Source organism: Rhinoderma darwinii, chromosome 13 (assembly GCF_050947455.1).
Source record: "Rhinoderma darwinii isolate aRhiDar2 chromosome 13, aRhiDar2.hap1, whole genome shotgun sequence".
Taxonomy (NCBI): domain Eukaryota; kingdom Metazoa; phylum Chordata; class Amphibia; order Anura; family Rhinodermatidae; genus Rhinoderma; species Rhinoderma darwinii.
This window is the reverse complement of record NC_134699.1, coordinates 33,010,469-33,035,333: the sequence shown is the minus strand read 5'-3', so window position 1 is coordinate 33,035,333 and position 24,865 is coordinate 33,010,469. Positions and strand designations below refer to the sequence as shown.

At 41.1% G+C, this 24,865-nt stretch overlaps 2 protein-coding genes across 9 annotated transcripts in view; one reads left to right on the top strand and one right to left on the bottom strand.

Annotated features, from left to right (window-relative positions):
• LOC142665945 (deoxynucleoside triphosphate triphosphohydrolase SAMHD1-like) overlaps window positions 1–23,177 on the top strand; it is a 111,099-nt gene extending 87,922 nt beyond the window's left edge. The window contains exon 15 of the mRNA XM_075845772.1: window positions 21,329–23,177. Within this exon, the coding sequence (XP_075701887.1) occupies window positions 21,329–21,484 (156 nt within the window). The 3' untranslated portion in view covers window positions 21,485–23,177. The remainder of the gene's footprint in view (window positions 1–21,328) is intronic.
• Window positions 267–22,879, bottom strand: ERGIC3 (ERGIC and golgi 3). Of its 8 annotated transcripts, none has more exons than XM_075845777.1 (15): window positions 22,736–22,878; window positions 17,220–17,290; window positions 15,075–15,162; window positions 14,189–14,308; window positions 12,887–12,983; window positions 12,323–12,488; window positions 12,166–12,223; window positions 10,526–10,540; window positions 6,495–6,526; window positions 6,323–6,419; window positions 5,051–5,115; window positions 3,886–4,022; window positions 3,747–3,802; window positions 2,743–2,776; window positions 267–1,647 (listed from the first exon to the last, which is right to left on the bottom strand). In XM_075845777.1, the coding sequence occupies exons 1-15, from the start codon at window positions 22,821–22,823 to the stop codon at window positions 1,608–1,610; spliced, it is 1,164 nt and encodes a 387-aa protein (XP_075701892.1). In that variant the 5' UTR covers window positions 22,824–22,878; the 3' UTR covers window positions 267–1,607. The 8 variants fall into 8 exon arrangements, with proteins under 8 accessions (XP_075701892.1, XP_075701895.1, XP_075701888.1 ...); XM_075845780.1 differs by having other exon boundaries at window positions 267–706; XM_075845773.1 differs by having other exon boundaries at window positions 267–2,776; window positions 22,736–22,879.
• Window positions 23,178–24,865: the final 1,688 nt, after the last annotated feature.

Sequence of the window (24,865 nt, the reverse complement as noted above, 5' to 3'; positions counted from 1 at the left end):
GCCCAGAATGCATGCAGGGGGAAGGGGTTAAATAGCACATGGGATAGGAGTGGAGACTGAATGTTTACTGCCAGGTCAGTCAGGTATGGAGTTCACCACATACTGTGGTTGCAGCGGATTTTGCACTTGTGCCATTTTTTTTTGGGGTGTGTGAATGCAGCCCAATGTGTATTGTCTTGAAAGCGACAACCCTAATGGACCGCCTTCTCAGAATACGTAATATCTTAAATTTTATTACCCTTTTAATAATACAACAGCAGCCAAGAAAGAGAATATGTCCAAAAACAGACTTACGAGTTTTAATATTACACTAAGAATACATGACAAGACATTTATAACAACACACTTCAGAATATGAACATAGGGATCATTTTTAGCCCTTTTCCCTTAGACATGCCCTCCACATTCAGTAAGTTAGGTTTATTAAAAGTCTCGTTTTAAAGGGGTTTTCCATGAGTGATAACATTGACGGCCTCATCAATGTTTTGGTTGTAGGGGTGTGCCCCCAGGAGCCCTTCATTGCTTATACAGGCACAGCAGCTCATTGGCATGTGTGGCAGGGCCTTGTACTGCAGCTCAGTCCCAACACATGAATGAATGGCATCTCCAGGCCATGCAATGGTTCCATCTTCAGATCATCCAGAATACAAATGATTATAGAGCTATTGACCGGTAGCCCATAGCAGCTAGTTTCGACTTTCATTTTCTGAACGAAGATAAAATATTCGATTGGTTGCTCTGTGTAACTAGGACACTTAAGGCCCACTATATCAGTATGTGCAGACATTTACTTTTCATGTAAAGTAAAAGTGATAAGGAGGACAGAACACTGCCAAAACAGAGGTATTCTAGATGGGAATATAGTACAATACAGATGTAGCAATCTTTAACGCGTTAAACACACAGAGGCAAAAAATGTAATGATAACTTGCTGCAGCCTGATAACCCATCAGTCCAGGAAAGTATTGCTACAGCGGACTATAGACAGTCACTACATGCAATCTTACATTTTCTGCAACCCTGTAGATTATTATTGGAGCAATTTCTAGAACAAGATTTTTTTCTATAACGTGGCCCCAAACATAACCCTTTATTTTTATCACGTACGCAAGCCGGGTCCGGTTACAAAAGGTGCTAGTGGAGTCGAGAATTCATATAGGATGTTGGACTTTGTCTAAATAAATACTGTACACAAAAATGTTTTTGATCTTTATTTTTGGTGACTGAAACAAGGAGAGGACTTTAGGTTTTGTTTAAGAATCTGATTCACTGCTACATAACGGAGCCTATAACATACAGAAGTCCTGACATTCACGGATATGAAATTTACGGAAAACAAGTTCGACGCGAACCTAAAGAATTAAAAATAAAAGTACAAACACAATAGAATGTATTACTATTTCCCTACGGATCACTCCAAGAAAGACTGATGCTATATTATATAATAATGTCCAGTACTGAGGGGGTTGTGCACGACTCAAAGGACACCATAGAGAGAAGTCAAATGCAATAAGAAATATGCTGTTCTGCGTATGGTCTGTTCAAGAGAACAGGATTACAAGGCGGCATGAAATTCAGATTTCTGTACTCCCCTATCCCGTCACGCCTCATTTTCTGAGCACACAAATCACCTTCAAGAAGCAGGAGCTGTCGTGATGAAGAAGGTCAGAAATAGATTTACCACGGAGCTTGCTTATATCTTTTAGCCCATGGATCCAACGGCAGGATCAGTGTATAAATGTCCGACCAGTCTAAAGATCTTTTAGTGTATGTGAAAAGTTTATGAGCTTACATCTTATCAATGACGTTAGTGCTTAAAGCCTGCGGTTCTTTGCAGCCATGAAAACACATAGGCCTCATGAAAGCGTTCGGTCCATGATATACGGACAGCATGTCGGTCGCATTTACCGGACTGAACACAGTTCAGGGAGCCGGGCTCCTAGCATCAGTTACGTATGACACTGAGTCACTGCCTCCCCGCAGGACTACTGTCCCGTACTGAAAACGTGATTATGGAGCCTATTCAGCTAGATCTGTCATTTCTGCTTTCTTCTCTTCCCTCAGTTTTCCAAAAATAAGGGTGCCTATAAACCTTAGACAAAACTTGGCCGAGAGTTCAGCCGACATTTTCTGAATTTGTATGGCCATCTTAACAGTATTTAATGGTCAACATTACATCGGTGGGCACCCAGCTTTTCTAGACTCCTGAATAGTTACGCACAGATATGGGTATGTTGTACTGCTGCATAACTTAACTTTTCCATTGACGAACCTTGGAAATCTGAATAAAAATTCCAAATCTATAATGTCATCTGGAAGACAGAGCATGGTAGCAGCAGCCAGTAACAAAATAAAAAAAAAAATTCATATCTACAGTGTACACGAGGATTTCCACTGCACCATAAGGTGCAGATGACGATTCAACGGAACAATCAGGACCATTCACACACAATATCATCTACAGTCACACGTGGACATTTGCAGTGAGGATTAAATCATTACAGGATAAATAAAAAGAGGATTCTTCTTTCCCCGACCTCAGACGTTGGGGGAAAGAGGAATCAGGCATGTTGGATTACAGCAGGCCAGATCCTTTGTTCCCAAGGGAGATCAGACCCCTCTGGCGGCGACTTACACCCCCCCCCCCTTCTAATTAAAACCATTTGTGTTCTCATGTTTATGGCCAGTTTAAGATTAACCTGTAACATGTAAGAAACCATAAGTGAAGATAGAAGATCGTACCTGATAAGCGGTGGAACAGAAGTGGACCACAGGGCTGAAATACAAGAAAATACTCATTCCGACACAATGTTTTGTTGCCTCTGCTTAGCTTTTGTGAACTATCCAGCTGCGCCTCCAACAACGTAGCTTTTCTGACCCATGAGAATTAAGAGCCCTGTTGCAAATATTGCACAAGTAAAAATAATCAGCTCCATACGCCAACTTAAAAGAAACATTCATTCTGTTCATTTAATGGCTGTACAGTAAGAATGAGATCCACAATTACAGTCACCTCCTTGTTGTAAGTCATCATTTTAAAAATATGGTACATCTGGTTTAACATGAAGAACAGAGGCTCCTTGTAACCCACTGAGAAAAATAGCAGGTGCATAGAGCCAACCCCAGGCAGAGGTAGCCATTCTCAGGTGGCTGGACGAGAGCAGCAGTGGAGTCTCCCAGTTACAGACAATTATCCGAGATGTCATATCCAGAGATCACTGGAAGGGACTGCAGTCACTACCCCCTTGGTGCAGCACCAGGGAAGATGACATTTAAACAAGTGAAGATGTCACCAGTGATACAGAATAAACCCGCTGTAAGCTGCCTTAGTACATTGCATGTTAGGCGTATAATATTTCCGTGGGAAACAACGCAGGCCGCAGCTAAAGGCATTTAAAATCTGTTTCATGGTGTTTTTCCCAGAGACAAAACGTCCCCTTCCCGATTTCCTTTGTGCATGTATCCCAGTTTCAGGCCTGGAGATGGTAGGAACCTTTTTTTTCCCCCATTATGTGGTTTTCCCAAGTTCGATTTTCTTCTGAATGGCACGTGTGGAGTAGTAGATGAGTGAATCAATAAGTCCTGCAACTGTGTTAGGAAAGTAAAGAATTTGATATCAGAAGAGACAACTCAAACTGCCTGCCATTGTAAAGTTTTTCATAACATCCATAGATGCCTACAGATTAGTGACGGTATCAATTGCATGATGCAGGACAGAATATTCCTAGCACCAGGGTAGTCCTTACCTGTAAACACTCCTCCGATAATGGCACACACTCCAGTTAGAAAGTGAGTAAATGATCTAGAATAAAGGAATAAAATATACAGGTGTGAATACTAGAAAGTACAGGTCACACAGCCAGGCAGGGATAGAAGGTTTCTCACCTGTGCTTCTCTGTGAGTTTTACCATCATGGGAGAAAGTTCATAAAGAACAAATACCCCTGGAAGACCCTGGTCACCAATCAAACCGTTCGCAATCTTTTCATGTCTGGTCACTGAAAACTGATTGGTGCGTAATACCTAGAGAAAAAGATGAATATATATATTTTAAATAAATATGTTTTTAATTGTAGCAAGAATGGATTTGTCAAGGATGCTTAGAAATTAACAATTCCGCCTTTGCTTGCTTCCATTTACACGCATGATTACTTTGGTCTTCCTCTGATTAGTCCGCAAATAAAACACTTCTGCATCATTCTAGTCCTCCATGCAGGTACAGACTTACCTGTGTCTGCACATACAGGAAAATAGGTGGTCTTCAGCTGTGCGTGTGATGACGGTAGACAACTTCCTTTAAAGTGAACGTCCCCAATTGAATACCATTTTGTTTTTTTGATGCAAGTAAGTCAAAAATGTTGTGCTGGTAATCTCTTAATTTATCTTCCAAGCTAGTCAGGATTTATTTTTCTGATACTCCCCTGCATAGACAAGTTTAAAACATGAAATGCTGGCTGGCTGCAGCCGCCACCAGAGGGAGCTCCCTGCATAGTTATACATTAAACTCAAAAATAGCAGCGTATGCAGTAAGCTCCCTCTAGTGGTGGCTGCAGGCAGCCAGCATGTTGCCCATTTAAATCTGTGGTTTGGAGCTCTGTATCAGAAAAATAGAGCTCCTATCTCTCTAAAGATATATGAAAAAAAATTAAATCAGCACAGAAGTTTCGACCTAAAAAGGTAAATGGAGGTAAAAATTAACTTCAAAACCTTGAGACCTACACTGCTAGAGGAGGGATCAGTAAACTCCATCTTATAAAAAAAAAATAATTGGCCGGATGAGAAAGATAGATCCAGGATTGTTCCCATCTGGCCCTCTGTTTATCCTGCTGGGGATGTGGCCATTTATATCAACAATGCCTGCAAGTCAGAGCCATGAGATTCTCTCTCACCTCCATGTTCATAGTCTCCGTATAGATCCAACTCAATGCTCTAAAGTAATGTTAAAACACCGGATGTCTGAGTGACAGTGTACAGTGCTAGTCCCATCCATTCAAGAGCATATGTTTTATTAAAGGACAATACAACTATTCAGAGCAGGCTGCTTTTCTCACCTCTCCGTCCACTTTCACATATACTGTAGGAACAATTTTCACAAAGTACTGGAACATCATAGATGCTATAGGAAAAAAAAAAAAAAAAAAAAAAAAAAAAGGGACAATGATAATGGTTGTAAGAAAAAGTAACAATAGGGTTGCTAGATCTACAAAAACAAATGAGTAACTTCTGAGGAGAGTTGTAGTCTTAGGAAACGTGATCTACATTATGTAAAAAACAAATAAAAAAAAAAACAAAACCTTTGCTTAGAGTAGCGTATCCATCAATGGCGATAGCCAGCAGCCGTCACCCTCCCTGAACTGTAAAGTGCAGCTCCAGATATAACATTTTCATAACTTCCACTTGAATATGCTGCCAGGGGAATGGTTGGTCCTGTGCCAGTGAGGCTTCTGGCATGTATGGTTGCCTAAGATAAAGGAACCCTACCAGCTGTGTGTCCCAGCGGCACTTTCAAAGACTTTGACGTTATACTTGGAGGTACACTTTAATAGAAGATTTAAGCTGGATAGTTAGAATTTCTCCTCTTTCTGTAGAGATTGGGAGCGCATCCAGGTGGCAAAGTTCTGCCCAACACTAATGTATTTAAAATGGCTTTAATTGAAAAGGGATGACACAAGTGAAAAAACAGTACAGTCAAAGACTTGGGCTCTATTCAGACTGTGTTTGACATGCACAAAAAAAAAAAAGAAAGGGAGCAGTATTACAATATATAGAATTTATTTTTTTTTTTTGCAGGGTGCCTCTGAATTTAATAGCATTAGTCAACTGTGCCATTCAATACAGACTGACGCATACCTCCCCAACGTATACCAAAAAGACTAATCTGCCAAAACACCTCCATCCAATCACAGAACACTTTAGCATTTCTAGATTTTATTCCACCGTCTCTTCACCTGCCAAACTCCGGGCCTCACCCACAGTGAGTGGCATTCACAATGACAAAACTTACTGGGATCTCGACCACCATTCAGAAATCAGGGCAGAAGTAAAGTGCAGTCAAGAGTTACATCCCAACATCATGTTACTTATTACATGGGTGCGACTCTTTAATACACAGGCAAGTTAGGTGAGAAGAGAAGGAAATACAACAGTAGGATGGAGAAAATAAGACATCGCCGAACTGCGTGAACAGAGGTTTCTAATATACTGAACGATGTGACTGAAGGTGAACCCATACTGGTAACGTCAGTGAACTGTACTATCAATGGTGTATGGGCTACCACAGCACTGAACCCGAAGAGAACAAAATTCACAAGGTTTTCACTTACCCTGTAAAGCAGACACACTTGTGCCATCAAGGGGGTTCACAAGACCTGGATAGTCTTTTCCAAAGGAGAGATGTTTAATATGATGGGTCATATTTATCTGGAAAAATGGTTTAGGTTTATGATCTTCCATTCTAAGAAAAATGACACATAGAATATATAAAAAAGAACTTACATTGTCAAGTCCAAAGCTCTGCAGGTCGTGAACTGTTGGAGAGGTGGGGAGGAGGAGGAAAAAAAAAAAAGTGAAAAAATGAGAACATAAAGCGAGGTAAACCCCATGGCTACAGAAATCAAATGCTGAAATGGCACGAGTGGAGGAAGCTTTAAATATTACAATGGCTCTACACGCAGTACAATGTCTTGTCAGATAAAAGGAACTTTCAGTATCTTACCAGGATCAAAAGTATTTAACATCACATGATCAGACGTTTTACAAGACAGATCAGAGGTTTTGCATTTTATTTTAAACTTTAAACACATTCTACATGCTCACTGCCCGTACTAGTACAACAATCTACCATATACAAATAACTGTACAATGATTCTGTACAAAAGGATTTTCCCCGATAACAGGAAGAAAAAACAAAAAAAAAAAAGTTCTGTATGGCTAACCATAGAAATAAAATGCTTTGAAAGGGGTTGCAGGATACGAAAGAGCGTCTGTCTTTTATCTAGACACAGTGCCACTCTTGTCTATAGGCTGTGTCTGGTGTTTATTTGAATAGACCTGAGCAGTATTACCAGACACGGCCCATGGACAAGAGTGGCACAGCTTCTAGATTAAAAAAGGCACTCTTCTCTAATCCCAGACAACCATTTTATTTTTTTTATTAATAAAATAAATAAATAAGGGAATTCACTGTAAAACTCTTTTATCGTCAAGGTGGTAAGGAGACCTAGTCAGGGTCCAGAGATGCAAGAATTCAAAACAAACTGGTCTAACCGGAAGGAAATAATCCAAGAAGTGCATACGTTTTTTATTGGGGGGTGGGGTGGGGGGTGGACACACGGATCGAGATGAACTCTATGAGAAAAAAAATTCCAGGAGGGCAAGACAATGTCCTCAATCAGATTTGGTAGAAAGGATGGAACCAGTCGAAGCACCACCTTGTCCTGGTGGAGGATCAGGAATGGAGAGTAACCTCCACAAGAAGAAACACCTTCCAAGAGAAAAGACCAAGAAAGATCTCCAATAGAGATTTATATGAAGCAAATTGCAGGGAGTCCAAGACCAGGTTTAAGTTCCACGCAGGAATAGGACGTCGGCATGAGCCACATCCTGGAGAAAAGTCTGAATATCCAAAATCATGGCTAGCGGACGATAAAAAGAATGGACGGAGCAGAGACCCCCTTGAAAAAAAGAAAAGAATCCTGGACAAGGAGAAAAAGCAAGAGCTTTCGCACCTGGCACCATTGAAAGAAAGAACTCGAAGTCTGGTCATTAATATGAGCAGATGATGGTTTTCTGGCTTTCAGCATGATCTGAATAACACGTTCAGAAATACCACAAGCCCTCAAAACGACCGCTTCAACAGTCACGTCGTTAAACGTAGCGACTCTTGAAGAGCGACCTTTAGGGAAGATCATGCTGGAGGTGCAAGTGCCGCGGAGCATCAGCTAGTAGAGACACCACTTCTGCGTACAATGACCAGCGAGCCCAATCCAGCACCACTAGGATGGTCAAATAGCCTCTACCGTGACTTGTTTGAGAACGTCAAGTAGGCTGAACGGATCCCAGGAAGCTACCAGAGTGCCTACCATTTAAGCCTCACCCACTATATGAAATCGGGAACCTTGCAGTTGAACCTGGATGCCATCGGGTCCACATCCAGAGTGCCCCACTTGAAGCAAATCTGGTCGAAGATCTCCAGGTGGAGAGACCATTCCCCTGGATCAACAAGTGAAGGATCACCAATAAAACGAATCCAGAAAGCGATTCCAGCAAGCGAGTGCTGCCCTCTTAAGAGAATGGAAGTGAAACTGGGCTATTGGAATTACCTCGATCAAGGTTACCATGGTGCCCAAAAGCTGCATGCAAAAGCAAAGAACTGTCAAAGAAACTTTCTGAAGAATCCCCTGACGAAGCTGCACTAGGAGGCAGCGATACACGTGGGGAGGTTCTATATGCTGCAGCTTACATTTGAACCACGTATAGCCTTATATTTATTGTCAATTCTTTTGTGCTCTATGGTATCATGATGTCGCATTATATATTTGTACCACATCTTTATTATGAGGGGATTTATTTGCATTTGCACTTTCATACTCAAGTACTTGTATCATCAGGCTAGGTATATACATCTGTCTCTTTCATTCTATTAGTATATATTATTGCAATTGTCACGACCCTACACTTTGTATATACTCCCTATACCTTATCATGGGTTGGTAGCACAGTTGCTCCTGTGGTATGACACATATGGACCGATTTTTTTGTGTCTGTTTTTAGATGCGGTTATCTTTCTTGCTTTTTTTGGTACCATATAAAGATATACTTTTGTGAATTTTGGGTGTGTGCTTGTCCATAATGTGTTGCTTTATTCTCAGTTAAATTGTGCTATTTCGCACATTTGCAGCACCCCTTTTCTTGCCACCTACTTTGGCTTAGGTGGTGCCCATACCCTTTCAGTATCCCTTTCCAAAGAATTTTGACCCCTTGTCTTAGTGAAGAAAATTTCTTTTGAGACACAAACAGTTGCTGAAACAGTATAAAAAAACTGGCCGAGTAAGGTGATCCTTTGTAAAGGAGAAAGGGAGGACTTGAGCAGGTTGATTTTTGAAGCCAAAATGGGACAAGGTGTCCAGTCATTTAAAGACTGGACTGTCACGAGAGGTCTATGCTATACGTGTCTACTTGTGGCCAACCCAGTAGTTGTGATGTCAATTGAAGCTTGTCAAGGGTTTTGATAGCATGTTGCGATATTGTATTGAATGTGTTTCATGAAAAATTAGAGTCCATAACCAAATTCAAGCAAAAGTAATGATGGGCAAATCTGTACCTCACGCACGCATCGGAGAAGGAGCCTGCCCCCCTACTAGCAGATGTTGGTGGGGGAGGAGCTTGTACTAAAAGCCCCATGTTTGGAAAGCTGTGAACATTGGAGCAAGGAAGGACGAGGCTTATTCTGTGTGTCCTGCTTTAAAAGGCTGTGGAGAAGAACGGGGGTTGGCAAATGGGAAAGAAGATTCTGTTTTCCTTGGAAGTCCAGAGCAGCAGGGTCAAGTTTGAGGCAAGCGCGAACTCTTGCCATCCGTTGCCTCAGAGATGATCTCATCTAGACGCAAAGGGAAAAGATGTGAAAGTAGTGTCAGTTGACAAACGTTTAAGACCAGCTGTCCTGCAAACAGCTACGATGGAAACAGACACGAGACACAAGTCTTCCTGCATCCAGGGCAGCTTCACACAGGTACTTGTCAACATAGGAGAGTTGCTGGGTAAGTTCCACCAACTCCTCCAGGGGAGCTTCTGGAAGGACAGGATAACCCAGGGCAAAAATCGGGCTCCGGGGCAAGCCAGCAGCTTCTAACGAGGACCTGGAGGATTCTATGCGTTTGCCATGGAACCAGTAGTAGTCTTGGTCAGACGAGAGATAAGAGGGTCCACAGCTGGAGACTTAGTTTTTGGCGGGGCTGTGGAATGTTGAATTAAACCCAGGAATGCAGGACAGAGAGGACCGGGCTGACCACATGGAAATTTGGTGCTGCAAGCAAAATAGGTATCCACGGCCATTGTTGGACAGGAATACAAAACAAGGGATTAGAGTGCAGCGCCAAGCTTGGTAAACCAGACGAACAGTGCATGAGTGTCCACCACTGCATAATGCAGTAGGTGGATACATATATCAGTGCTCAGGAAAAATCTAGGTGGCGCTACCACTGACCCCAATGTAAGTTATCTTAGAAAAACAAACTATTTTTAATACATTTAAATTGCAAAATTATTTTCACAGGTTCTGTCAATTGCTAAGTATTTTTTTTTTGGTAGGATAACCCCTTTAACAAATTATTCAGCAGTATTTATTACCAACCTGTCACAAAACAATTATTTTTCTAACTCAGAAAAACAATCCCTTAAAGCTTCATATTGGTCACTGTAAACCGGTAGACTATGTGGGCTGAGAGAATGAAAGCTACAATGCAGCGACACAACACAAGCATTACTGTAAGCGTTGTAGCAATGAAGTTCAAGAGTTATAAACTTACTCTCAACAGCGTGCACTGCACAGAGGTGGAGGCAGGAAGAGAAGAGAGAGAAATAGTTTCTATATTATACAACAGTGCCTGCTACTATCACACAGAGCTTTCCTCAGGTGGCACGGGTTAAGGATAGGGCTCCATGGCAAGGAGTCATAGGAAAATCACAGGATTAACCAGGCACAAGCCCATGGTTTCCCCAAGGTTATATTTTTTACAAGTGAGAACATTTATCAATGCATTTATGTTGATAAACAAGTTACAATTTTCAGAAAGCGCCCGGCATGCTAATCAGTATTTCTAGGACGGCAAATATTGTAGAATTTAAATCAAAGATTCCCTTAAGAATCCTAACTCTATATTAGGGAATGACATCATATACTCTTACTATCCAAGTTTCTCCTTTTATGAACAAGCAAGATTTGGGTCAAGATGGGAGAACAGCAGCAAAAACAGAAAAAAATAAAAAAAAATAATGCAGTTTTTTTTAAATTCATTGCAGATGTAGAATAAGGAGTTATTTCCAGTTTCTACATTCTGTTATCAGAAGAGAGGGGCTGTGCCGACGGCCGTCATACAGTGAACACACTTTGTACTGCCAATAGCACTGGACGAAGCAGCTGCCAGGAATTTGATCTCTCAGAGGCTGCTTTCCCCTAGTACATAAGTACCGCTTGTTAACTAGAACAAATAAAAGAACTGTACTAAAAGTTCTATTACCTGCGCTAGTGTGCAGTTTCAGGATTTGACTATGGCCATCATAGGAGACACATGTAAACTCTTGCAGGGACTTAGAGTCTCACTATTCTGCCAAGTGAGTTGGTAGATATTAGGATAGAAGTAGATTGTTTAATGCTGGGTAACGCTGAACTTTCTCTAGAACAACCTTGATCTACAGATGTCTGGAGGAGTCCAAGTCATTCTCAGCCTTTAGACATATCGCTTGGGCAGACTTTGAGTGAACAAGTTCAGCTCATTAGACAAAGGGATCTTTTAGAAACAAGCATAGATATGTAAAAGGTCAACCAATCGTATTTTTTTCTATTATTGTATTTTGTCATATTTGATAGCAAGAACAGCACAGCATTCTTGCTGTCAAATTGATCGAAACCTTCATGGAACCCTGGTAGACCATATTATAAGTCAATAGAACGTATGAATGATCTGGCACAAGTCATAGCTGCCGTTAAAAACGGAAGCCATGACGCCAATGTAAACATAGCCTAACATATCATGAGTAATATTAAAACTGTCCAGAACATAACAAATTTCCCTGTGTAAAAGGTTTCCCCACAAAAAAACAAAACAAAAAACACACAACACATTAACCAATAGGTTGAGCAAGTTGCATATATAGAGCAAAAAACAATGCAATAAAATGTAAGCGTGCAAACATAAAATCCAGAAGATTTTTGTATAAACCGTAAAAAATGTGTGTAAAAGAAAAAGACACTTGTTCCCATTCTCCCAGCCCACATAGTCTCCTTGTTTATCTTCCTGTTCAGATCCTGTTCAACCTTTGTGCTCTAGGCATTCAACCATGCAACACGTGCTACTGTATATGTTCTGTGGTCTAAAAGTAGTTTGATCCAACACTGAACTGTAAATGGCAAAATCATCAATGACATGATGAAAAACTCAATGCTTACCATGGACATGCGACTGCTGAAAGCTTTTTCCAGGAGCAAAATGAAAGTTTCCAGCGACCTAAATAGAAAAAGAGAATTCAACTTTGTCATTGCGTTCCCAATATGAATACCAATGTTGTCAAGTCAGACCAAATCAGCGGTTCTGCAAAGTCATTACCTTGTTTACTTCTAAGAATCCATACACCTCGCACCCCTCATTCTTCTGTTCTTGCATCTTTTGACTAAACCCTTCCCGTTTACACTGTTCTATTGAATCTGGAGTCTTGAATGCCCATCCTTTCCTACGGTAAGCCTCTCGCACATCATCACACGTGTTACAACACCTGCAGGAGATACAAAGGAGTGTAAAAAAAAAATATTAAAAAGCGTTTTCATAGTGACATGTCAAAAGTTTTGAACGGTGGGGGTCCGGGTGCTGAGACTCCCATCCATTGCTAAAACGAAGGGGCATAAGCGCTCAGCTGAGCGCAGTGCCCCTTCGGCTGTAATGATATAATTTAGTTTTTTATCGGAGATGTGGGGCTAGCTGAAGACTGGCTAGAGAAGTCTATAAACCGGTCTTCAGCTAGCTCCCATTAGTGTCAAAGTGGCACTGCGCTCGGTTGAAGGCTTCTGTCCCTTCGTTTCAGCACCCGGACCCCATCGATCAAAATAACTGACATGTCACTATGACATGTCAATAGTTTTGACAATTACGCTTTCAAATATTCCATATAAATACCTGATATCTTCAGTTTCGGCACCATAGCAGCTTTCACAGCGGTTGTGATCTAACGTTTTTGGGTCAAACACGACTTGCTCTTCTGCTTGTCCTAGATCTGAAAACAAAAAAAATGGTGAATAAAACACTGGTAAAAAATGGGTATGTGGGAAATTCATGTTCCTAGTTAAGAGTACAATGTAATAGGATAGCCTCAGGTTCCCAACCTACGTTAGGTGTACACCAGGGAGTACATGCCATGTCTCTAGGTGTTACAGACACGGTCCTCCTGTGCAGTACAGTGTGTGAGTAGGGGTACTGGTAAACACTAGGGTTGCGCGATGCTGCGACACTGTTTCGATGCCGTGCACCCTCAAACGGTTCGATACCGTAATTTCATGTATTTCGATACTAAACCGCGCCACCGCACAGCTTAGCATTGTAACACATGAATGTAGTCAGAGCGGGGCTGCGACTGTGTAATGCAGCCATTGCCCCTTTCCCGAGTCCTGACAAGTGCGCGCGGTCAGCAGGATATGATGCGGCCAACGCTGCACTAATGAGCACCGGAACTGAAGATCGAACATGGCGGGCACTCTGCAAAACATAGCCACGTTCTGTCTTCAGTGCCTGCCAGTCATTAGTGCAGCGCTGGCCGAATCACCTTATGCGGACCACGCGCGCACTTATTGCAGGAGCGGGGCAATGTCTGTATTACACAACCCCAGCCCAGCTCTAACGGCGGAGATCAGAGAAACCTCTAATCTCCGCCGCTATTCCCCTCGTTGTCCCCCGGTATTGGCGCGGCCGTAATAACCTGCACAATTTTTTGCCGTCATTTATGATGTGTACGCTGTAAAAAAAAAATAAAAAAAAAATGCTTTTTCACTTATTAATGTGAGGCGCGTGATATTATGAATTTAACCTCCATGTGCCTCACATTAATAGTAATTAACCCCATCATGTACCTCACACATTAACCCAACATTGTCCCTTATGACTGAGAAACATGATGGGGTTGATTACTATTAATGAGGCACATTCATAATTCATCACACCTCCTGCCTCACATCAGAAAATGTAAACATTTTTTTATTTTATTACGTTTTGGAAAATTGCAGTACTACACAAAGTATCGGTATCGACGTCCAAATTCTGGTATCGTGACAACCCTAGTAAGCAATATCATTCAGTAGGCTGAGCATTAATCACAAAAAAAAACAATAATTGACAAAACCATTTGTCTTACAGCTCGATAATGTTTGATATAGATCAGTAATTCCAACAAGGAAACGTTTGTTGGCGTTTAAGCAGCTCATTTACCATGTTTCTCGGCTTCTGAAGTCACCGGCTTTCCGTCATTATCCAGCCTCTGCTTGAATAGATTGTGCTCCACATCCAGCTGCTGCTCCCCAGCTACATCCATAGCATCTATGCTTAGATCTACCGTACAAACAAAAGTCACAACATCAGGGAAAGAAAAGCCTTTTCTAAAATAAAAATATATATAGTACTAAATACAGGAGTCCCTGAGCCCCTCAAGACAAACTGTGCAAAGAAGGACAGCACCAAAATAATGCAAGGCTGCCCAAGTGGAGAGTCCAAATACAAACCTTACCAAATATGTAGAGAAACAGCAACCACATGAGAAGTGAAGAGACATCTTTTTTACATTTTCATTTATTCTCATGTGGTTGTCGCCGCTATTTGCACTTGTCTTAATGTTTATACAAGTATATCTAAGCTGGTTGCCGCATCCAAGCGGCAAAGAGGGAAGGGACCTCCGTTCTAAAGATAGGTGCGGGTTCCATAGGTGGGTCTGAGGATATGCCACAAATTTCTAAGATGGGAATACACCATTAAATATGCCTTTATTTTAGATTTTAAAAAAAGACAGAATTTTCAAGCTTCTTCAGAGTTTTTTTACAACCGTTTTTCGAGTCGCATAAAGAAGCCTATGGAAAAAACACCAGAAGAAACGTCATACATAGAGCATGATGTGTTTTGTAAAAACGCCCACTGAACCCAAAAACCAGAACTATGTGTATGTAGACTTTTTCAATATTTCACTATATACTTCAAAGTAACATCTGGCTGAAGAGTTATCGACCTAAAACAAAAAAATACCCCAAAACTTGGTTTAATAACTTAAAACGCTGACAGGTTATAATACACGTGTTGTCAAAGCAGTACAGGAGAGTTTACTCACAGGCACAAGGCATGTGTTGAAATAGGATATCGATGTTTATCTTTAACTTGTCCCCTCTAGATTTGTCAACGAATAATTCCGGATAAACCTAAAAAAAACAAAAACACAAATACATAGTGGAATCAGTAACAAACTGATGACAGGTGTTGCAGGATCGCAAGTCCTGATATTTCGCCTATCAAAGTTCCAGCGCCGCTTCTGGAGTCCCCGGACGACCTTTGTTTAAATGGTTGCAGCAAAAACAAAGACCAACAAGGGAACCACAGTTCTATTGGCGGGGGGAGCATTTGACAATTTGCTATAGTTACCCATATGCAGCTATTCCTAAAGGACGGAAAACCTCCTGAAATTTGGTATTAAAAAAAATGGGAAAATGTGTTTTGTTATTTTATTTAAATAAAGCTTTTCTCCCATTGAAGTGAACGGGAGAAAAGGCTGCAATACCTGTGAATCGCCGCTAAACGCGTGTCAACAATTCAGTGTGAGAAAGAAGAAGTGCTGCACCCCCTTCAAAACAGCTGATCGACAGGGGTGCCAGGAGTCGAACCACAACCCACCAGCTATTGACGGCCTATCTGGAGGATAAGCCCTCAATTTTTAGGGACTGGACAACCCCTTTATAATGAGAGTTCTGCAACTTTGTAATACACTTTGTTTTAAAAGCTATGTAAACCTTTGAATTTAGAGGTGATTGATACAGGTGGATCCTACGTGTCAGAGAAACGCAGGATCCGCTGTCAACAAACCCGTCAGTGCCGCTGACCTGACGGATTCAGGTTTCAGCGCTAGATACAGATTCTATGTATCCAGGATACATAGAAGCTGTATCTGAAAAAGTAAAAATTATTTTTAATAAAAATAATTTACAAAGTTGCACAAAACACTAAAATACACTTGCATAGTTGATGAGGTTGAGAAGAAAAAAAAACAAAAAAAAAAAAACAAAAAAAAAAAACTCCAAACTACAATTCTGCCGTGTTGATCCAGAGGAAGGCAAGAAGCCCCATGAGGTGGATGCCAATTGCCATATTAGGGGGAAAATATCTCCCGGACTCCAAATATGGAAATCAGAATAAATCCCTGGATCAACGTCCCATCTCCAGAATCTAGTACTCATAACCTGTAATATTATATTTTTCAGAAAAGGCATCAAGGCCCTTCTTGAACTTTTTTTTAAAAAAAAAATTTAAAAAAAAACTTTCAACGGTTTACGTTGCCTTTCATTTCTCACCATTTTCAGCATCTGTTTGCGTCAGTGAATTATTTACATTCAGAGGCTGAAAACCTGTCGTGAATACAACTGCATCCCAAGATAGGCCACTGTGTTCAGGTTTGGTCCCCCTCTGCCACAAACAGTCCGATTTCTTTTAGTTTTAAAAAAAAAAAGGAGGCGTTGTTAACGCAACATAGTTTTGTTTGTTTTTCCTCAAAGGGGTATTCCCATCTCAGACATCTATGGCAAATCCTGAGGATATGCCATTAATATCTCATAGGTGCAGGTCCCAGATATATAGAGAACGGGTGTCCCCAGCCCCCTGTCCTGTGAGTTCGGTCATATGCCTTGACACCTCTTCATCGATTCTCCACCTGGATGCAGCTGTCACTTCTTCAGATGATTCAGGGCTCGGGGGACCTCCGTTCCCCAGATAGGTGTGGACATGGCATAAAATGTCGGAGATGGGAATACCCCTTTAAAGTAAACAAACCATAACTTAGGCTCTGTTCACACTAGTGTCATGTGCTCCATTTTAAAAGGATCCATGACTTATAAAGGGTCAGTCAGGTTTACGTTGCTATTTTTTTTTTTACTAGCTAGAATATTAAGCACGGTAAGGTATTCCTAATGTCAAAGAGCAACAGAAACCTGATGTAGGAGAGTTAACACAACTGTGAACAGAGCCTTATAAGAAGCTTTTTTTTTATTTTTATTTTACCCCAATGCGATTTTGGATCAAATAAAAATAAAATAAAAATATCACCAAAACAGCTGTGTGAACAAAGCCTAAAAAGAAATATCAATTATGATAGATATTCCGTCTTCGGTGTTCTCAAGTCTAACACCATATGACAGTCATTTTGTAATATATCTCCTAAAATGCAAGCAGTAACAAACGATAAGACATCAGTTTATAGCCTCGTACTTACTTCTTTAGTGAGAAAATACTGGAGCTCGGAGAAAAATAATATCAGCATTATAAGCCCACTAATCACGGTAACTGGAAAGAAACAAATGAGAGTTTATTCAGCAAAATATAGAGAAATTATAGCAAAATGAATTAAACAGTGGGGGGGGGGGGGGGTGGGGGGGGACAATCCTTAACACATCAATAGTTTTATAAAACGCATAATGTTACACTAAGGCATAAATAGCGAAAATTGTAGCAAATTTATCAAAACCCTGCACATGGAATGATAAATTTGAAGCAACGTGCTGGACAGGTTAAACACTTAACCATACGCCACCGCACAACTGCCATTCTTTACAATAAATATGACACTTTTTACAAATCCTCTTAGCAGCACCGTTTTTTCTACGCACTTTTAAAACTCGAAGGTGCTGTGTAGAACACACATAATGAATTTAGTGCACAGCATGTGCTTCTTTTATACGTAACCAACCAATTTTTTTTGCTATTATAGTAATGCCACATCCTGAAGACACTTTAAACCTTACGGGAGAATTGCTTACCATGCAATTCCTATAAAGAGAAAAAGTGTTTAGAAGCAGTTCCTGCTGCTACGGCTTCTGCAACCAGTTTTTAAACAGTCGGTCACAGAGATAGAAGCTGCAGCGTGTGAGAAACGAACAATAACAGCACTGAATAGTCAATTCACATGCATCATTATCTATTCTATCATTCTCTTATGCCACCTCTTCTGGCTGTAGAATGAGATGAACACAATGGTTAAATGCCACGAGTACAGAAGCTTCACGCTTCACCAATGTGTATTTGCTGTCTGTAAAGCAATTATGTACTCAACTTCTCTCTCCAAATACAATCCCACTGGGAACTCAGAAGAGGAGCCTGTGGGAGGTTTTGTGGGTGCAGACAAGAAGATGGGGCGCTGTCCACAGCAACCAATCACATCGCCAATTTCATTTTCTAAACTGGACTAGAAAAAAATTAAAGCTGGAATCTGATTGGTTGCCGAGTCACCTTCGTGCTTGCATTAGTTTGAGATCATGTGGCAGCGCTGCCAAGAAATCACTGCACTTGCGAGAATTATCACAGAGAAAGACAGAATCCATTTTTACTGGAGTCGTCCTTTAATAAAAACGTTGTTTGATAAGAGGAATTGCCTTTTTTGCAGCAAAGCACCGCACGATATAGCAGAGTATTGGTTTAGGCAAACATTGGGGAACAAAGCTGAAGAACACGTGCCAATGTCTGTCATACCACAGCATGCTGTCCATTGTTGCTGGTACCTGTGAAAAAATATTTAGGTTGTTTTTGGATTCAATTAACAGATTCAGGACCCGGCACTGTTTAGCTATTTTTAGCACATGTTAGTTAAACAGCTATGACTTGATTTGTTGGGATAGTGACGCAAATCTTTTCGTGATCAGTGCAGGTTTCTTTTCCTATTATTTTTAAACACAATTTTTTATTTTTTTTTAGGCTTTTAGTTTGGAAAATTATTTAAAAAAAAAAAAAAACAAACACATTATTTTTATTAATTTGTAGCTCATTTTTTTCTGGTAATAATAATAGCGTTAACCTAAAATAAACTATTTGTGATCGTCACTGTCTACTGTCAATTTGGATATGTTACATGTCAATTTTAGGCTTATGGGGTCAGAGCTAGAATTACAACAATGATTGGCAGGGGGGGCATTTTGTGTGTAATTTTTATTTTATTATTATGGCCAGTCCGTAAAAAGGTGAGGAAAAATCCTTTCGTGCACACGACAGAGTTCGGGCCGTGAAAAACGGTCTGATCGCTGGCCACATTTCCCGCCACGGTACAGGTGAACGGGACTCCTGGCATCATAAACATTTATGATGCTGGGAGTCTCTGCTTCCCCCACTGTACTGCGGTTCTGTACTGAACAAAATGATACAATATGGAACAGCAGTTCTGTATTCACCGCCCGAAAGTCTGCAACACAATTTTTTTGGCATAATTCCCTCCGGGAGTCTACTGCGCTATTGATTCCGTCAAAACAACGGAACCCTGTCACAACGGTGACAAACGGAAACCTTTAGCAGTGTTTCCGTCACTATTGAGATCAATGGTGATGCAAACGGAAGCCGAGGTTTCCTGACAAAAATCTCCAACGGAACCCCTCAATGGAAGGGCAACGCTGTTGTGAACAGGCCCTTAGGGCTGTGCTGGGTCTAGTTAAACCCAGTAGCAGCCTCTTACTAGCGGTATCCCAGTGATCATGTGACAGTCACACAGCCACGGGAACCAATAGAGGCAGCAGCCTCCATCCTAGCTCATCAAGCATTGTGTACGCAAGTATAGGAAAGAGAGAAGTGGTGAAAACCACTCCGGTCTTCTCTCCAGGGTCCTTGTCAATGTCTGGCTGCTGAGCACCCAACATTCGGCTACCCAAATGCTCAGGCAGAAAGCTTAAACCTGTGCTATAGTTATATATCTATATATAGTGGGCGGTCCTCAACCGGTTAACCCCTTAGTGACCACCAATACGCCTTTTCACGTTCGTCACTAAGGCTAGGCTGACGCCTTTTCACGTGAGCCTAGTCTAAGTCCTGCACGGGTCTCCCGTGCAGGCTGGAGCTGGGGCTCAGCTGTCTGATGAGGCACGGAGGCACGTCCTAACAGATTGCCTGTCAGATTTACACTGACCGGCAATAATGCTCTGGTATACGAAGTATACCAGAGCATTATAGCAGCGATCTGAAGATCGCACAGTAAAGTCCCCTAGTGGGACTAATGAAATAAATAATAAATGTGAAATAAAGATTAATAATAAAAGTTACAGTAAAAAAAAACAAAACAATTTTTTTCCATAAAAAGTGGTTTTATTTAGTAAAAGTGTAAAAAAATAAATAAAAGTACACATATATGGTATCGCCGCGACCATAATGACTCCATTAATAAAGTTAATATGTAATTTAAACCGCAAGGTGAACACCGTAAAAAAAAAAAAAAAACGCAAAAAACAATGGCGACATTGCAATTTTTTTTTCATTGCCCCCCAAAAAAGTCATAATAAAAATGAATCAATAAGTCCCATGCACCCCAAAACAGTACCAATCAAAACTACGTCTCGTCCCGCAAAAAACAAGCCCAAAAAATCACTACATCGATGGAAAAATAAAAAAGTTACGCCTCTTAGAAAGCAACGATGCAAAAACAAATTTTAGTTCAAAAATGTTTTTATTGTGCAAAAGTCGTAAAACATAAAAAACCTCTACATATGTGGTATCGCCGTAATCGTACCGACCCATAGAATAAAGGTAACATGTTATTTACATCGCACAGTGAACGGCGTAAATTTAAAAACGCATCGAACAATGGTGAAATGTCAGGTTTTTTTTATAATCCCCCCAAAAAAAAGTTAATAAAAAAATTATATGTACCCAAAAATGGTGCTATTAAAAAGTACAACTAATCCCGCAAAAAACAAGTCCTCATACAGCTATGTAGACAGAAAAATAAAAACGTTATAGCTCTTTGAATGAGACTATAGAAAAACGAATAAAATAGCTTTGTCATTAGGGCCTAAAATGGGCTGGTCACTAAGGGGTTAAAGCACTTGCATTGGGGTATTGTAGAGTTTACACCTTATCGCCTGATGGGAAACAGCTGCAGCTTCATTTTCAACCACTTGAGAGGAAAGTATATCTAGGGCTATGTGGGGCATTTGGACATCACCCCTGACGAAGAACCAGCGAAACGCGTGTCGGGCCTGGCAGCGGCCTCCCCTCCCGATCCTGATCTCCTGCTCATTTTCCACTACGTAGGTGTAGGTATACTGCTCATTAGCTTGCCTATGACTGCACTTTGCATGTATATTTTTTTAGGTATCTATCTGTGCAAATGTACTATGCTTAGCACCTGCCTAATAATATTGATTTATGCTCTTTGTGGGATCTTGTGTCCATTTTAACATCTGGGGGACCAGGCTGCTTTCATGTTCGGATTCCATCTCGTTATGAGGGTTCATTCTTTTTACTGTGTATAGTTGTAATGTGTTTTTTCTGTGTATTTTTGACTGAAATAAAGATTGTTTGTAATTTTGCAAATACTTGGTCGTGACTTTTCTTCTCTTTCTGGTTTAGAGTTTACAAGAGGTAGCGGAGATACTGTGGCCATTATACCTTCGTTATGATATGCCAACAACGTCCAATCCCTGGGGTTGCCCGGCAAAAGCCGCGTGGAGCCAAAAGATGAAGTGGCATGACACTTTCCTAGAACCACTGTACTCCAGCATTTGACGGCGGTGACCCCCATTGATCAAACATTAGCGACATACCTCAGCAATACGCCATCACGCGAGACAACCCCTTTAAGCTAGGACTAGAGATTTGATACGGACATTGGGCTGTATGTAAAACATAATAGTATCTGACAGCGTATTATAGGAGAATAGATACAGGAAATGGAGGCACAAGTGAGACAGAAGAAGAACTGACACTCCATGTTCTCCACACACAAAAGCCATTATATTCTATACAACATTTAGTGGACTACAGAAAGCAAAAGCTGTAAGCAGTGCTCCGAATGGAATGGATAACGGTATGGACACATCAGCCTCAATGTACATGTGAATTAGAGGAGGCGTCATATCTGCGCACCAACACATACAAAGAGCGACTACCACTCTGGTGGACTAAGCACATCTGTATTACATGGCAGTCCGTTCATTTCAATGGCTGCAATGCAATTCTATTTCCCTCCTGCCAACCTCTTCCCATAAGTTGATCTCCATTTAGAAAGCGGTTGTCCAGATAGTATAGATTTCGGTACGCCAGTCTATTGGACATGACATTATTATTGTAAAGCCCGGACATAGGCGTCCATGAGCAGTGATTCAGTATGTCTGGTCAGAAAAAGACTTTTTGAATCGTGTTTTAGTACATGCACTTTCAATAAGAAAATATTTAGCACTCACAGACGCTGTATGGATATTCTATACATCCCTTAAACACTTCTATTGGGAAATATCACCTGGTTTACAGCGTCCAATGGAGAAAGCGGACATTTTTTAATGTCGTACTTTACACGGTCTGCGTATAGAAATACTGCCGGATATATATATATATATATATATACACACATATATATAGCAGCTTGTAGAAGTACACACCATAGACTAACAAACTGCAGCGACTGTCAGCGAGGACTGCAGGAGTGGTAGTCCCTCAACTGTAAATGTCAGGGAGGATACTGGGAGTGGCAGTCCATAGAGTGGTTGTCACAGGGAGATCTGGGAAATGCAATCTACTTGGAGTAGTTATTCCTCTAGGGATTGTAGTCCACACAATGACGTGCAGTGAGGATATTGAGAGTAATACTACATACAGTATCGCTACCAGTACAGGAGCCCTATAGGGCGCCTGTCTGTGAGAAGACTAAATACACAGAGGGGTCAAGAATCACAGCTGTCTGCTGAGGAGCCGGAGCTCTTACTCTCTCAGCTCTACTTCGTGCTCTAAACTCTTCAATGTATTAAGACCCGTCCTTACCGACTGCTCCGCCGCACGTTTTCACTCTGAAATCTTCCAAGGTCTTGGGATAAGCATCAAATTGCCGGAGCCGGTGAAAAGTCTCCATCTTCCCAACCGGAAGCAGACAGCCACCACAGCACTTCCGGGTCCATTTACTATACGTCCTAATCTCATTGGTCAGACAGACGGCCAATAAAGTAGAAGCTTTCGCAGCGCGCATGCGCGGTGGAATAGGATCAGCGTGAGGTCGCGTTTGGAAACGTCACAGCCTTCGGGACGTCTGCCTGGTGCGCAAAGTGTGACTGAAACGCACGCGCATTTTTGTTTCATTGCGCTAACGTGCCAATGGTGCCACCTAGCGGCTAACTTTGTTCATTTAGAAATGTTTATTGCCTGTGATTTTCAAAATTGAGTGTAATTTTTTTTCCCGACAGCCAATTACATGTTTATAATACATCAATTTAATTGTATTGTAATAACTTTTGAACTGACCCTACTACTTTATGTTAGCTTGTGTATGCGCAATTATATCAGAGACCCACGTGCCCTCCCACACCGACCAGGATATAGGAGAAACTTCTCTTTAGGTCCGTTTTTACACCACTATTAACCCTTTAAAGACCATAAGGACCAAGCCAATTTCCGAGATCACGCTGTGCACACAAACTTTACCGAAGTGTCGGAAGTGTGAATAGACATATTGTCCTGGCTGGGGGTGATGTCTATTCACTGTCAAGACACTTCAGTAAAGTTAATGTGGGTGTATGTGACAGCGCAGCGTGATCTCGTGAGTATGACGCTGATTGGTCAATGCCATACACTTCTTTCCACAACGCCTACTTGGTCCAAAGTAAAAAAACGCCCAGTTGGGCATTAAGAAAGTAATTAGCATAAATCTAAAATTGCTCATAACTTTCTCAAAAATGATCGTTTTCAAAATAAAAACCACTGTTATCTACATTACAGCGCCGATCACATTATGTAGGAGATAGGGCACTTATAATCTGGTGACAGAGCCTCTTTAAGCTAGGTTTACACCGCGTATAAAAATTACGCTGTGGAACCGGCCTAAATATCCATACCAAAATTCACAATGATATCCGCATGTGTTGAATGCAGATTTTGTTGTTGATTTTGGTGCGGAATCTAGCCGTGGATTTCCCTTATTGCACTGCAATGAGTAAAATCTTCAGTGAAAATCCGTGGCATTTCCACAACAGATAGGGCATGCTCCGGATTTAGGAATCAGCAGCACACCTAGAATACGTGGTGGATTTTTTTTACACTGAGTGAATTTTTTTTTTAAACAAATACCAATCATTCACTTACTTTGTACTGTACTTTGTTGCAGAATTTCGGGGCGGATACTGCAACCAAAATTCCGCAACACGTACGCAATGTGTGAATCCACCGACCCGAACCCCCTTCTGCCACTGTTCTTTTGCACTAAACGTAAACCACCAGGGTGTTATTGTGACCTAAATTCTCTTCAGCACTACTGCAGAGGGATCCAGGGGTTGCGGCTCTAATACAGGGGGCAAAATTCAGCCTCATGCCCATAAAACACCAGCCTATGGTAATACCAGCGACTTTTGTTATGCTACAGCAGCATCCACAGGAATGCGTTCAGTGGCACGGTTTATTTTCAGTTAATGCATTGGACTACAACAGTCATACTCTCATTACATGAGTTACACAAATTCCAGGAAAAAGTGGGGTACATAGTGTACCGCAAATTTTTCATGGGTTTTAGACACTTTTTACACCTCATTCAACAGTGTCTAAGAAAAGGAAAAAAAATTTTGCTGCAAAATATTGATGTAAAGTACACCAGCCATGAGGTGGCGTAAGGAACAGTAGGGCTACATGCACACGTTGCGTAATTTGGTGCAGAAAACCTGCATCAAAACCGCCGTTAAACTCGTTAAAAACGCGGGTAATTTCACAAGTAAAATCTGCACCCAATAGTGTGTTTTTAGGTGCGGTTTTTAAATTTTAATGCGGAAATAGGTGCAGTTTTAGGTGCATTTTTTTTCTAGATACAATTCTGAGGCGGAAACGCAAGATAAATTGACATGCTGCGGATTCTAAAATACCACAGGTCAATTTACGTGCGAAAAAATTCTGCAACGTGTAGATGAGATTAGT